The sequence below is a fragment of the Protomyctophum bolini genome, assembly GCF_963924005.1.
Source record: "Protomyctophum bolini genome assembly, chromosome: 3".
NCBI lineage: Eukaryota > Metazoa > Chordata > Actinopteri > Myctophiformes > Myctophidae > Protomyctophum > Protomyctophum bolini.
The window spans coordinates 42,445,278-42,460,527 of NC_137864.1; the positions used below are offsets into that span (position 1 = coordinate 42,445,278).

The 15,250-nt window shown below is 36.7% G+C and overlaps 1 protein-coding gene across 1 annotated transcript; it reads right to left on the bottom strand.

Moving 5' to 3' along the window:
- Positions 1-2,253: 2,253 nt before the first annotated feature.
- LOC308312447 (chemerin-like receptor 1) lies at positions 2,254-3,270 on the bottom strand (the record flags this gene model as incomplete). Its single annotated transcript, XM_080759054.1, has 1 exon — positions 2,254-3,270. The coding sequence occupies one exon, from the start codon at positions 3,268-3,270 to the stop codon at positions 2,254-2,256; it is 1,017 nt and encodes a 338-aa protein (XP_080615180.1).
- Between the last annotated feature and the right edge of the window lie 11,980 nt (positions 3,271-15,250).

Sequence of the window (15,250 nt, forward strand, 5' to 3'; positions counted from 1 at the left end):
CATTTTTGATTAGTTCAAATAGGGGCTGTTTGAGACATTAGATCGGCGATCTACAAGCTCACAGCGTCTCGATGTAGATCGGCCAGTTGAACTATTTTAAATTGTTTTTCAAAATAGTAAAAAAAAAAGGGCAAATTACATTTAGGAATAAGAGATAAGGGTGGCACAAGATGGAGCCCATAGTGTACATGGCCATAGATAGATGTTGATAACACTGCGCAGTAACAACATACATTTACTACCATACATTTCAGCCGATCTACAAGCTCACAATGCGTCGCGATTGTAGATTTTCAAAATGTTTTTCTTTTTATACATTTGAAAACTTGTGAAAGGAACGTTCTGCATAATGCATTTCTACCTTAAGTACATTTTGATGCCAATACGTTTTTTTTTTTTTTACTGTTACTCAAGTACATTTTGAATGTGGTACTTCTATTACTTACGTGAAGCATGATGTGAGTATTTCCCTTCACTGTGTGCAGTGTGCAGAAGGTGCAGTAGGTGACAGGAGAGGACACAGAGGCCATAGATGGATGTGATACTGTATTCTGTGCAGCTCCCAGGCGCACGTGGCTAGAACTGTCTGAAGCAGCGCCTTGCAAGAACAGAGAAAAGGAGCATTCACGCTCAGCAAATCTCCCACAGGATAAATAAATGGTAAATGGTGCATTTATATAGCGCCTTTATCCAAGGCGCTTTACATAGATTGTGCATTAATGTACATATGCCCATGTCTGAAATAAGTGTCGGAGCCGAAATCGACATGAAATAAATGCTTAAACATGTAGCTAGGTGTAATGTTGGAGACCACAGAAGTTAACCTTTCAAGCCTGTTTTCTCAACTCTTTTTCTGCAAGACATTAATTACTCTATAAGGTGTGTGTGTGTGTGTGTGTGTGAGAGGGGGGGTTAGGCGTGCAGGCGGGCAGCAAGGCAACTTTTTTATTGGCTTTTTCCATCATGTAACTATATGGTTTCCATACGTTGTTTGGTCGTATTGTAATTGTTCATGTCGCAAAAACAAGGGCGAGAAATGAAGGAAGGATCAGCTAATGGGATCACTTTATAAATGTCGTGCTGACGTGAGTGTACTCCAAAACCGACGCTCATATTTGGGGCAGATTTTACACTCCATTTGGTTCCATGTGACTTACAGACCTGTGAGGTCCATTTGGTTCCATGTGACTTACAGACCTGTAAGGGTCCATTTGGTTCCATGTGACTTACAGACCTGTAAGGGTCCATTTGGTTCCATGTGACTTACAGACCTGTAAGGGTCCATTTGGTTCCATGTGACTTACAGACCTGTAAGGGTCCATTTGGTTCCATGTGACTTACAGACCTGTAAGGGTCCATTTGGTTCCATGTGACTTACAGACCTGTAAGGGTCCATTTGATTCCATGTGACTTACAGACCTGTAAGGGTCCATTTGGTTCCATGTGACTTACAGACCTGTGAGGTCCATTTGATTCCATGTGACTTACAGACCTGTGAGGTCCATTCAGGGTCATTCACTGTGTTTCTGGCAATATTAATGTCTATAATGCAAAAATTGAATTTTGACAAAAAAAAAAAAAAAAAAAACTGACCTTTTAGAACCCTTATACATCCTGACCCGCTCTGACACATTTGTCATATTTTCCGTTTTCTCTTCATTAAAGCAAGCTTCAGAATCATAATCAACTGTCACGTCACAGTTTTACACGTAGAACAGTGAAATGTGTTTTAGTGCAATAGGGTTGTCTTGTCTGTCTAGTGCAGATTAAATCTTGTTTCTGCGTGTTTGGGCTCAGACGTCAAAAAGCCACATCAGGAAACGGCAACATGTCGGAGTGTCTTATCGGCTGCTTCCTGAGTCACTGTTTCCCAAAGTGGGGTCCGGGGACCCCCAGGGGTCCTTGAGGGAGTCCCAGGGGGTCCCCAGATAAATGATAGTTATAGGAACCAAATGGACCCTTATGGGTCTGTACTCTGTAACTCTGAGAGTGTAAAGATCGGAACCAATGAATGGACCCATTTGTACACTCTCAGAGTAAAATTAACATTGATTTAACAATATAAATTGGTGTCCCAGAGATAGAAATGCCATTACATGGGGGTCCGTAGACTAATGCATGTCAAACTGGGGGTCCTAGAAAGAAGCCGTAAAAACCTTCCTCTCGTGGGGGTCCCTGGCATATCTTTTCTAATGGGGTCCTTGACATGAAAAGATTCAGGAACCACTGTCCTAAGTGCTCTCCGTCTCATTGTCATGGTAACTGATTCGGTTCTCTTCTGTTCTGTCCATCCAGCTTTTTCAGTCTGGCTCTTCTTTCTTCCAGAACCTTCAGGATGGACCTGCTGCGGAACACGTCCTTGAAACCCTGACCCAGGACCACGTAGAGCAGCGGGTTCAGGCAGCTGTTGACCAGCGCCAGGGCGTGGGTTATGGGGACCCCGAAGTGAAGCACAAGTTGGTTTTTGGACACTGGATAATTGGATAAAATCAGAAGTACGACGTGATAGGGGAGCCAGCACAGGAAAAACGCCACGATAATGGTCGCTATGATTCTGAAGGAGCGACCCGACTGGCGGTTGTTCCGGAGCTGGTAGACGATGACGGAATAGCAGGAGACGACGACGGAGAAGGGAACCAGGAACGCCGCCACGAAGGTCGTGACAATGATGACCCTAAATCTGAACGTTTGCAACTGTATCTCTTGGGCTGTACGGTTACTGTAGTCGGCGACGAGTGCATAGTTGTTGTAGCACCAGACCTCATCACGAGAGAAGGGCCGTGTGTCTCTGAAGATGAAGTGAGGGGAGCTGAGAGCCACGGCCAGACCCCAGACGGCCACACTGACCCAGGATGCCTTTCTGACGGTGCGGTAACCACTGCACCGCGCCCACAACGGACGCACCACGCCGACACACCTGTCCACGCTGATGACCGTGAGTGTGAAGACGCTGGCGTACATGTTCATGTGGAAAACCATGCCTTCCATCTTGCACATGAACCGTCCGAAAGGCCAGTGTCCGTCCAGAGCGTTCTCTGCGATCGCCAGCGGCAGGAAGGCCGTGACCAGGAAGTCGGCCGCGGCGAGGTTGAGGTACCAAACGGTGCTGACGGTTTCCTCCATCCTGAAGGCCGTCGCCCAGATGACCACGCCGTTCCCCGACACGCCGAGCACGCACACCACGCTGAGCACGACCGCCGACATGGTGTTGATGATTGAATCGTACTCGTAGTCATTGTGATGAACAGCAGGTGTGGTCATATTCTCCATAGTCTAAAAAATACCTAAAAATTACAAAAGAATATTAAAATGCAGGTACATGCCTTGTTTTAATACGCCATATTTCAATGCAGGATGCGTTGTATACTCGGCAAGTATTTGTATTAAGTTGCTGAGGAGTCAGAGTTGAACAAAGGTAAACAGAGTTGTGTGTGTGTGTGTGTGTGTGTGTGTGTGTGTGTCGCAGAGCTTTCCCAAAAAAGGGAAAGTGGTCCTATTTTTTTGGTGTTTTTAGCATTTTAGGTTTTATCCTACGGACAGTAGCATTGTAAACACACACACACACAAACACACACACATGTTTTAGTCAATATAATAAAAACTATTATATCATCTTGTTCAAATTTGCATTTGTAGCTATTTTACTGTAGGCTAATTTAATCACGGAATAATCAACACAAACAAATTAAGAGACATTCATGTATTCATTTTTTCAAAGTCACATTCATTTTGTTCATTTGGTCTGTCTGTCTGTGACAGACAGACAGACAGACAGACAATTGGAGATCGGTCATAATTTCATAATACAGCTCATGACATTTCACACCAGCATTTTGTAAGTGATATGTAATATGTTAAACGTAGTGTAAAAAAACAATATAATTGTTGCATGTCTATATAATAAATACAGTAAAATATGAATCTACCTGTTTCAGAGTGTAGAAGAGACGAGAGGGGTGTTGCTCCGACTGTGGTCGGTGAACAGGAAGCAGCAGAAGCTTCTAGAAGTGTCTACACTGATAAGACATCAATGCCACCACACTTTGAAAGTAGAAAAGAATAGGAGCTCTATAAGCACACGTGTGGTGATTTCCCGCCTTGTGAGCATGTAGAGACACTGCTCTGAAGGAAGTCAAGGACTTCAAGCAGGCCTGGACTGGGACAAAAAATGAAGGTATAGCATGTTGGTGAATTCAGAGTATCTGGTCACACAATGTCAGCAATGTTGTCTCTTCATGATCTGATCATAATTCTCCTTTCCATGTTTCATCGGAATGATGTGTAACATCGCTGTCGGGCGGAATCCTTGTGTATCCATATTTTTTGAGTGGTGCAACCACTCCAAGGAACAGCAATGTCCGTGTTCACCTATGTGTTGGTTCACCTATTTGTTGGTTAATGAGCACCAGTATATGACAATGAGTACCAGTAGGGGCGCTGTTGTCCAGAAACAGAGAGAGGGATAGTGCTGCACTGTTGCCTGCTAATGAGAGAGAGAGAGAGAGAGAGGTGGTGGAGGTTGTTGGGGGGGGGGGGGGGGGGGGGAGTTGCACCACTCAGTTCACACGGGTGTGAACAAAACATAGCAGATGGAAGTTGACAGTGTGTCGCGGCGGTGTGAGCTTATTGGTTGGCTATGTTCACTATACTTCAATTATTTTACTACTGCGAAGTACATATATTCGTACCCCCCAGCTATGGGAAGTTATCTGCTAGGTATGTATATATTCATAATTTCATACCACATACGTCTTCCACATACGTCAGCAAGCTGCCAACTGATTGGCCGAGCGACGCGCCAAAGTATGCACGCAGTGCCCTGATTGGCCGAGGGTGTCATCGCCGAAAACAGAAAGGTTACTTCAGTAACCCTGGTTATTTAAGTGAGTGAAATATTTCGCTCTATTAGCAAACCAAGCTGCGTGCAGAATATTTCGCCAACGCTAACTTATAAATAACAGTACTTGCGCACTCTCTGCTCGCACAAGTAATTAATAACACATTACATAATAATAAAAGGCCCGGTTTTGGAGTATATAAACATTTCCCCCCCCCCCCATGCAGGTGCTGGACGACAGCGTGGTGCGTCTGGGAGAGGAGATGGAGCAGTGCGCCCAGACGGAGGCCAGAGAGAGGGATTACTCTGTATTACCAGCAGAGAGACTGCACGACATGAGGCTGGAGATGGAGGAGCTGAGCCACCGCGAGCGGGACAGCAGCAGCCACAGGCGCATGGAACTGGTACGAACACACACACATGGATTAACCCCATAGAGTGATAAAAGGATAGAGACCGAACCGGAGCGTTAACTCGGATAGAGACCGAACCGGAACGATGGCGATCATGAATCTGCCGTTGTGCTGCCTTGCCCTCTGTATGTGCCCTCTGCGGATATAATGCCCTGGATCGGTGTCACATTGTGTCACATGGTGTCACAATGCATAAGGATAAAACGGCACAATCGAGAAAACGGCACAATCGAGAAAACGGCAAAATTGAGAAAACGGCAAAACGGCACAATTGAGAAAACGGCAAAATCAAGAACGCGAAATGGCGGCTTTTCAAAATGCAAAATGCGAAATGGCAGCTTTTCAAAATGCAAAATGGCGGCTTTTCGAAATGGCGGCTTTTCAAAATGCGAAATGGCGGCTTTTCAAAATGCGAAATGGCGGCTTTTCAAAATGCGAAAATGAAGCGAAAAATTGTGAAAATATGCGAAAAAGCGGAAAAAGCGAAAAATGCACTCTCTAAACGAAGAGTATACTCTATATCTCAAGATCCATCCATCGAGATATTCAAGATAGAAACGGGAAAATGCGAAAATAGGAAAAAGCGAAAAATGCGAAAATTAGTTTCCATTTAGTTTCCAAATTAGTTTCCATTTAGTTTCCAAATTAGTTTCCATTTCGTTTCCAAGTGTTTTAGGAGCTGTTTCTCAACAACCAAAGTGTCAAATAATGGTTAGAAGCTGTTTTTCAACAACCAAAAGTGTCAAATAATGTTTTAGGAGCTGTTTCTCAACAACCAAAAGTGTAAAATAATGTTTTATGAGCTGTTTCTCAACAACCAAAGTGTCAAATAATGGTTAGAAGCTGTTTTTCAACAACCAAAAGTGTCAAATAATGTTTTAAGAGCTGTTTCTCAATAACCAAAAGTGTAAAATAATGTTTTAGGAGCTGTTTCTCAACAACCAAAGTGTCAAATAATGGTTAGAAGCTGTTTTTCAACAACCAAAATTGTCAAATAATGTTTTAGGAGCTGTTTCTCAACAACCAAAAGTGTAAAATAATGTTTTAGGAGCTGTTTCTCAACAACCAAAGTGTCAAATAATGGTTAGAAGCTGTTTTTCAACAACCAAAAGTGTCAAATAATGTTTTAGGAGCTGTTTCTCAACAACCAAAGTGTCAAATAATGGTTAGAAGCTGTTTTTCAACAACCAAAGGTGTCAAATAATGTTTTAGGAGCTGTTTCTCAACAACCAAAAGTGTAAAATAATGTTTTAGGAGCTGTTTCTCAACAACCAAAGTGTCAAATAATGGTTAGAAGCTGTTTTTCAACAACCAAAAGTGTCAAATAATGTTTTAGGAGCTGTTTCTCAACAACCAAAGTGTCAAATAATGGTTAGAAGCTGTTTTTCAACAACCAAAAGTGTCAAATAATGTTTTAGGAGCTGTTTCTCAATAACCAAAAGTGTCAAATAATGTTTTAGGAGCTGTTTCTCAACAACCAAAGTGTCAAATAATGGTTAGAAGCTGTTTTTCAACAACCAAAAGTGTCAAATAATGTTTTAGGAGCTGTTTCTCAACAACCAAAAGTGTCAAATAATGTTTTAGGAGCTGTTTCTCAATAACCAAAAGTGTAAAATAATGTTTTAGGAGCTGTTTCTCAACAACCAAAGTGTCAAATAATGGTTAGAAGCTGTTTTTCAACAACCAAAGGTGTCAAATAATGTTTTAGGAGCTGTTTCTCAACAACCAAAGTGTCAAATAATGGTTAGAAGCTGTTTTTCAACAACCAAAAGTGTCAAATAATGTTTTAGGAGCTGTTTCTCAATAACCAAAAGTGTAAAATAATGTTTTAGGAGCTGTTTCTCAATAACCAAAAGTGTAAAATAATTTGCCAAAATAATTTGCCTCCCAAAATAATTTGCCAAAATAATTTGCCTCCCAAAATAATTTGCCAAAATAATTTGCCTGCCAAAATAATTTGCCTCCCAAAATAATTTGCCAAAATAATTTGCCTCCCAAAATAATTTGCCAAAATAATTTGCCTCCCAAAATAATTTGCCAAAATAATTTGCCTCCCAAAATAATTTGCTTCCCAAAATAATTTGCCTCCCAAAACAATTTGCCTCCCAAAATAATTTGCCAAAATAATTTGCCTCCCAAAATAATTTGCCTCCCAAAATAATTTGCCTCCCAAAATAATTTGCCTCCCAAAATAATTTGCCTCCCAAAATAATTTGCCTCCCAAAATAATTTGCCTCCCAAAATAATTTGCCAAAATAATTTGCCTCCCAAAAAAATTTGCCTCCCAAAATAATTTGCCAAAATAATTTGCCTCCCAAAATAATTTGCCTCCCAAAATAATTTGCCTCCCAAAATAATTTGCCAAAATAATTTGCCTTCCAAAATAATTTGCTTCCCAAAATAATTTGCCTCCCAAAATAATTTGCCTCCCAAAATAATTTGCCAAAATAATTTGCCTCCCAAAATAATTTGCCTCCCAAAATAATTTGCCAAAATAATTTGCCTCCCAAAATAATTTGCCTCCCAAAATAATTTGCCAAAATAATTTGCCTCCCAAAATAATTTGCCAAAATAATTTGCCTTCCAAAATAATTTGCCTCCCAAAATAATTTGCCAAAATAATTTGCCTCCCAAAATAATTTGCCAAAATAATTTGCCTCCCAAAATAATTTGCCTCCCAAAATAATTTGCCAAAATAATTTGTCTCCCAAAATAATTTGCCTCCCAAAATAATTTGCCAAAATAATTTGCCTCCCAAAATAATTTGCCTCCCAAAATAATTTGCCTCCCAAAATAATTTGCCAAAATAATTTGCCTCCCAAAATAATTTGCCAAAATAATTTGCCTCCCAAAAAAATTTGCCTCCCAAAATAATTTGCCAAAATAATTTGCCTCCCAAAATAATTTGCCTCCCAAAATAATTTGCCAAAATAATTTGCCTCCCAAAATAATTTGCCAAAATAATTTGCCTCCCAAAATAATTTGCCTCCCAAAATAATTTGCCTGCCAAAATAATTTGCCTCCCAAAATAATTTGCCAAAATAATTTGCCTCCCAAAATAATTTGCCAAAATAATTTGCCTCCCAAAATAATTTGCCAAAATAATTTGCCTCCCAAAATAATTTGCCAAAATAATTTGCCTCCCAAAATAATTTGCCAAAATAATTTGCCTCCCAAAATAATTTGCCAAAATAATTTGCCAAAAGTGTCAAATAATGTTTTAGGAGCTGTTTCTCAACAACCAAAAGTGTAAAATAATGTTTTAGGAGCTGTTTCTCAACAACCAAAGTGTCAAATAATGGTTAGAAGCTGTTTTTCAACAACCAAAAGTGTCAAATAATGTTTTAGGAGCTGTTTCTCAATAACCAAAAGTGTAAAATAATGTTTTAGGAGCTGTTTCTCAACAACCAAAGTGTCAAATAATGGTTAGAAGCTGTTTTTCAACAACCAAAAGTGTCAAATAATGTTTTAGGAGCTGTTTCTCAATAACCAAAAGTGTAAAATAATGTTTTAGGAGCTGTTTCTCAACAACCAAAGTGTCAAATAATGGTTAGAAGCTGTTTTTCAACAACCAAAAGTGTCAAATAATGTTTTAGGAGCTGTTTCTCAATAACCAAAAGTGTAAAATAATGTTTTAGGAGCTGTTTCTCAACAACCAAAGTGTCAAATAATGGTTAGAAGCTGTTTTTCAACAACCAAAAGTGTCAAATAATGTTTTAGGAGCTGTTTCTCAATAACCAAAAGTGTAAAATAATGTTTTAGGAGCTGTTTCTCAACAACCAAAGTGTCAAATAATGGTTAGAAGCTGTTTTTCAACAACCAAAAGTGTCAAATAATGTTTTAGGAGCTGTTTCTCAATAACCAAAAGTGTAAAATAATGTTTTAGGAGCTGTTTCTCAACAACCAAAGTGTCAAATAATGGTTAGAAGCTGTTTTTCAACAACCAAAAGTGTCAAATAATGTTTTAGGAGCTGTTTCTCAATAACCAAAAGTGTAAAATAATGTTTTAGGAGCTGTTTCTCAACAACCAAAGTGTCAAATAATGGTTAGAAGCTGTTTTTCAACAACCAAAAGTGTCAAATAATGTTTTAGGAGCTGTTTCTCAATAACCAAAAGTGTAAAATAATGTTTTAGGAGCTGTTTCTCAACAACCAAAGTGTCAAATAATGGTTAGAAGCTGTTTTTCAACAACCAAAAGTGTCAAATAATGTTTTAGGAGCTGTTTCTCAACAACCAAAGTGTCAAATAATGGTTAGAAGCTGTTTTTCAACAACCAAAAGTGTCAAATAATGTTTTAGGAGCTGTTTCTCAATAACCAAAAGTGTAAAATAATGTTTTAGGAGCTGTTTCTCAACAACCAAAGTGTCAAATAATGGTTAGAAGCTGTTTTTCAACAACCAAAAGTGTCAAATAATTTTTTAGGAGCGGTTTCTCAATAACCAAAAGTGTAAAATAATGTTTTAGGAGCTGTTTCTCAACAACCAAAGTGTCAAATAATGGTTAGAAGCTGTTTTTCAACAACCAAAAATGTCAAATAATGTTTTAGGAGCTGTTTCTCAGTAACCAAAAGTGTAAAATAATGTTTTAGGAGCTGTTTCTCAACAACCAAAGTGTCAAATAATGGTTAGAAGCTGTTTTTCAACAACCAAAAGTGTCAAATAATGTTTTAGGAGCTGTTTCTCAGTAACCAAAAGTGTAAAATAATGTTTTAGGAGCTGTTTCTCAACAACCAAAGTGTCAAATAATGGTTAGAAGCTGTTTTTCAACAACCAAAAGTGTAAAATAATGTTTTAGGAGCTGTTTCTCAATAACCAAAAGTGTCAAATAATGGTTAGAAGCTGTTTTTCAACAACCAAAAGTGTAAAATAATGTTTTAGGAGCTGTTTCTCAATAACCAAAAGTGTAAAATAATGTTTTAGGAGCTGTTTCTCAACAACCAAAGTGTCAAATAATGGTTAGAAGCTGTTTTTCAACAACCAAAGGTGTCAAATAATGTTTTAGGAGCTGTTTCTCAACAACCAAAGTGTCAAATAATGGTTAGAAGCTGTTTTTCAACAACCAAAAGTGTCAAATAATGTTTTAGGAGCTGTTTCTCAATAACCAAAAGTGTAAAATAATGTTTTAGGAGCTGTTTCTCAACAACCAAAGTGTCAAATAATGGTTAGAAGCTGTTTTTCAACAACCAAAAGTGTCAAATAATGTTTTAGGAGCTGTTTCTCAATAACCAAAAGTGTAAAATAATGTTTTAGGAGCTGTTTCTCAACAACCAAAGTGTCAAATAATGGTTAGAAGCTGTTTTTCAACAACCAAAAGTGTCAAATAATGTTTTAGGAGCTGTTTCTCAATAACCAAAAGTGTAAAATAATGTTTTAGGAGCTGTTTCTCAACAACCAAAGTGTCAAATAATGGTTAGAAGCTGTTTTTCAACAACCAAAAGTGTCAAATAATGTTTTAGGAGCTGTTTCTCAATAACCAAAAGTGTAAAATAATGTTTTAGGAGCTGTTTCTCAACAACCAAAGTGTCAAATAATGGTTAGAAGCTGTTTTTCAACAACCAAAAGTGTCAAATAATGTTTTAGGAGCTGTTTCTCAACAACCAAAGTGTCAAATAATGGTTAGAAGCTGTTTTTCAACAACCAAAGTGTCAAATAATGTTTTAGGAGCTGTTTCTCAATAACCAAAAGTGTAAAATAATGTTTTAGGAGCTGTTTCTCAACAACCAAAGTGTCAAATAATGGTTAGAAGCTGTTTTTCAACAACCAAAAGTGTCAAATAATTTTTTAGGAGCGGTTTCTCAATAACCAAAAGTGTAAAATAATGTTTTAGGAGCTGTTTCTCAACAACCAAAGTGTCAAATAATGGTTAGAAGCTGTTTTTCAACAACCAAAAATGTCAAATAATGTTTTAGGAGCTGTTTCTCAGTAACCAAAAGTGTAAAATAATGTTTTAGGAGCTGTTTCTCAACAACCAAAGTGTCAAATAATGGTTAGAAGCTGTTTTTCAACAACCAAAAGTGTCAAATAATGTTTTAGGAGCTGTTTCTCAATAACCAAAAGTGTAAAATAATGTTTTAGGAGCTGTTTCTCAACAACCAAAGTGTCAAATAATGGTTAGAAGCTGTTTTTCAACAACCAAAAGTGTCAAATAATGTTTTAGGAGCTGTTTCTCAACAACCAAAGTGTCAAATAATGGTTAGAAGCTGTTTTTCAACAACCAAAGGTGTCAAATAATGTTTTAGGAGCTGTTTCTCAACAACCAAAAGTGTAAAATAATGTTTTAGGAGCTGTTTCTCATCAACCAAAGTGTCAAATAATGGTTAGAAGCTGTTTTTCAACAACCAAAAGTGTCAAATAATGTTTTAGGAGCTGTTTCTCAACAACCAAAAGTGTAAAATAATGTTTTAGGAGCTGTTTCTCAACAACCAAAGTGTCAAATAATGGTTAGAAGCTGTTTTTCAACAACCAAAAGTGTCAAATAATGTTTTAGGAGCTGTTTCTCAATAACCAAAAGTGTCAAATAATGTTTTAGGAGCTGTTTCTCAACAACCAAAGTGTCAAATAATGGTTAGAAGCTGTTTTTCAACAACCAAAAGTGTCAAATAATGTTTTAGGAGCTGTTTCTCAACAACCAAAAGTGTCAAATAATGTTTTAGGAGCTGTTTCTCAATAACCAAAAGTGTAAAATAATGTTTTAGGAGCTGTTTCTCAACAACCAAAGTGTCAAATAATGGTTAGAAGCTGTTTTTCAACAACCAAAGGTGTCAAATAATGTTTTAGGAGCTGTTTCTCAACAACCAAAGTGTCAAATAATGGTTAGAAGCTGTTTTTCAACAACCAAAAGTGTCAAATAATGTTTTAGGAGCTGTTTCTCAATAACCAAAAGTGTAAAATAATGTTTTAGGAGCTGTTTCTCAATAACCAAAAGTGTAAAATAATTTGCCAAAATAATTTGCCTCCCAAAATAATTTGCCAAAATAATTTGCCTCCCAAAATAATTTGCCAAAATAATTTGCCTGCCAAAATAATTTGCCTCCCAAAATAATTTGCCAAAATAATTTGCCTCCCAAAATAATTTGCCAAAATAATTTGCCTCCCAAAATAATTTGCCAAAATAATTTGCCTCCCAAAATAATTTGCTTCCCAAAATAATTTGCCTCCCAAAACAATTTGCCTCCCAAAATAATTTGCCAAAATAATTTGCCTCCCAAAATAATTTGCCTCCCAAAATAATTTGCCTCCCAAAATAATTTGCCTCCCAAAATAATTTGCCTCCCAAAATAATTTGCCTCCCAAAATAATTTGCCTCCCAAAATAATTTGCCAAAATAATTTGCCTCCCAAAAAAATTTGCCTCCCAAAATAATTTGCCAAAATAATTTGCCTCCCAAAATAATTTGCCTCCCAAAATAATTTGCCTCCCAAAATAATTTGCCTCCCAAAATAATTTGCCAAAATAATTTGCCTTCCAAAATAATTTGCTTCCCAAAATAATTTGCCTCCCAAAATAATTTGCCTCCCAAAATAATTTGCCAAAATAATTTGCCTCCCAAAATAATTTGCCTCCCAAAATAATTTGCCAAAATAATTTGCCTCCCAAAATAATTTGCCTCCCAAAATAATTTGCCAAAATAATTTGCCTCCCAAAATAATTTGCCAAAATAATTTGCCTTCCAAAATAATTTGCCTCCCAAAATAATTTGCCAAAATAATTTGCCTCCCAAAATAATTTGCCAAAATAATTTGCCTCCCAAAATAATTTGCCTCCCAAAATAATTTGCCAAAATAATTTGTCTCCCAAAATAATTTGCCTCCCAAAATAATTTGCCAAAATAATTTGCCTCCCAAAATAATTTGCCTCCCAAAATAATTTGCCTCCCAAAATAATTTGCCAAAATAATTTGCCTCCCAAAATAATTTGCCAAAATAATTTGCCTCCCAAAAAAATTTGCCTCCCAAAATAATTTGCCAAAATAATTTGCCTCCCAAAATAATTTGCCTCCCAAAATAATTTGCCAAAATAATTTGCCTCCCAAAATAATTTGCCAAAATAATTTGCCTCCCAAAATAATTTGCCTCCCAAAATAATTTGCCTGCCAAAATAATTTGCCTCCCAAAATAATTTGCCAAAATAATTTGCCTCCCAAAATAATTTGCCAAAATAATTTGCCTCCCAAAATAATTTGCCAAAATAATTTGCCTCCCAAAATAATTTGCCAAAATAATTTGCCTCCCAAAATAATTTGCCAAAATAATTTGCCTCCCAAAATAATTTGCCAAAATAATTTGCCAAAAGTGTCAAATAATGTTTTAGGAGCTGTTTCTCAACAACCAAAAGTGTAAAATAATGTTTTAGGAGCTGTTTCTCAACAACCAAAGTGTCAAATAATGGTTAGAAGCTGTTTTTCAACAACCAAAAGTGTCAAATAATGTTTTAGGAGCTGTTTCTCAATAACCAAAAGTGTAAAATAATGTTTTAGGAGCTGTTTCTCAACAACCAAAGTGTCAAATAATGGTTAGAAGCTGTTTTTCAACAACCAAAAGTGTCAAATAATGTTTTAGGAGCTGTTTCTCAATAACCAAAAGTGTAAAATAATGTTTTAGGAGCTGTTTCTCAACAACCAAAGTGTCAAATAATGGTTAGAAGCTGTTTTTCAACAACCAAAAGTGTCAAATAATGTTTTAGGAGCTGTTTCTCAATAACCAAAAGTGTAAAATAATGTTTTAGGAGCTGTTTCTCAACAACCAAAGTGTCAAATAATGGTTAGAAGCTGTTTTTCAACAACCAAAAGTGTCAAATAATGTTTTAGGAGCTGTTTCTCAATAACCAAAAGTGTAAAATAATGTTTTAGGAGCTGTTTCTCAACAACCAAAGTGTCAAATAATGGTTAGAAGCTGTTTTTCAACAACCAAAAGTGTCAAATAATGTTTTAGGAGCTGTTTCTCAATAACCAAAAGTGTAAAATAATGTTTTAGGAGCTGTTTCTCAACAACCAAAGTGTCAAATAATGGTTAGAAGCTGTTTTTCAACAACCAAAAGTGTCAAATAATGTTTTAGGAGCTGTTTCTCAATAACCAAAAGTGTAAAATAATGTTTTAGGAGCTGTTTCTCAACAACCAAAGTGTCAAATAATGGTTAGAAGCTGTTTTTCAACAACCAAAAGTGTCAAATAATGTTTTAGGAGCTGTTTCTCAATAACCAAAAGTGTAAAATAATGTTTTAGGAGCTGTTTCTCAACAACCAAAGTGTCAAATAATGGTTAGAAGCTGTTTTTCAACAACCAAAAGTGTCAAATAATGTTTTAGGAGCTGTTTCTCAACAACCAAAGTGTCAAATAATGGTTAGAAGCTGTTTTTCAACAACCAAAAGTGTCAAATAATGTTTTAGGAGCTGTTTCTCAATAACCAAAAGTGTAAAATAATGTTTTAGGAGCTGTTTCTCAACAACCAAAGTGTCAAATAATGGTTAGAAGCTGTTTTTCAACAACCAAAAGTGTCAAATAATTTTTTAGGAGCGGTTTCTCAATAACCAAAAGTGTAAAATAATGTTTTAGGAGCTGTTTCTCAACAACCAAAGTGTCAAATAATGGTTAGAAGCTGTTTTTCAACAACCAAAAATGTCAAATAATGTTTTAGGAGCTGTTTCTCAGTAACCAAAAGTGTAAAATAATGTTTTAGGAGCTGTTTCTCAACAACCAAAGTGTCAAATAATGGTTAGAAGCTGTTTTTCAACAACCAAAAGTGTCAAATAATGTTTTAGGAGCTGTTTCTCAGTAACCAAAAGTGTAAAATAATGTTTTAGGAGCTGTTTCTCAACAACCAAAGTGTCAAATAATGGTTAGAAGCTGTTTTTCAACAACCAAAAGTGTAAAATAATGTTTTAGGAGCTGTTTCTCAATAACCAAAAGTGTCAAATAATGGTTAGAAGCTGTTTTTCAACAACCAAAAGTGTAAAATAATGTTTTAGGAGCTGTTTCTCAATAACCAAAAGTGTAAAATAATGTT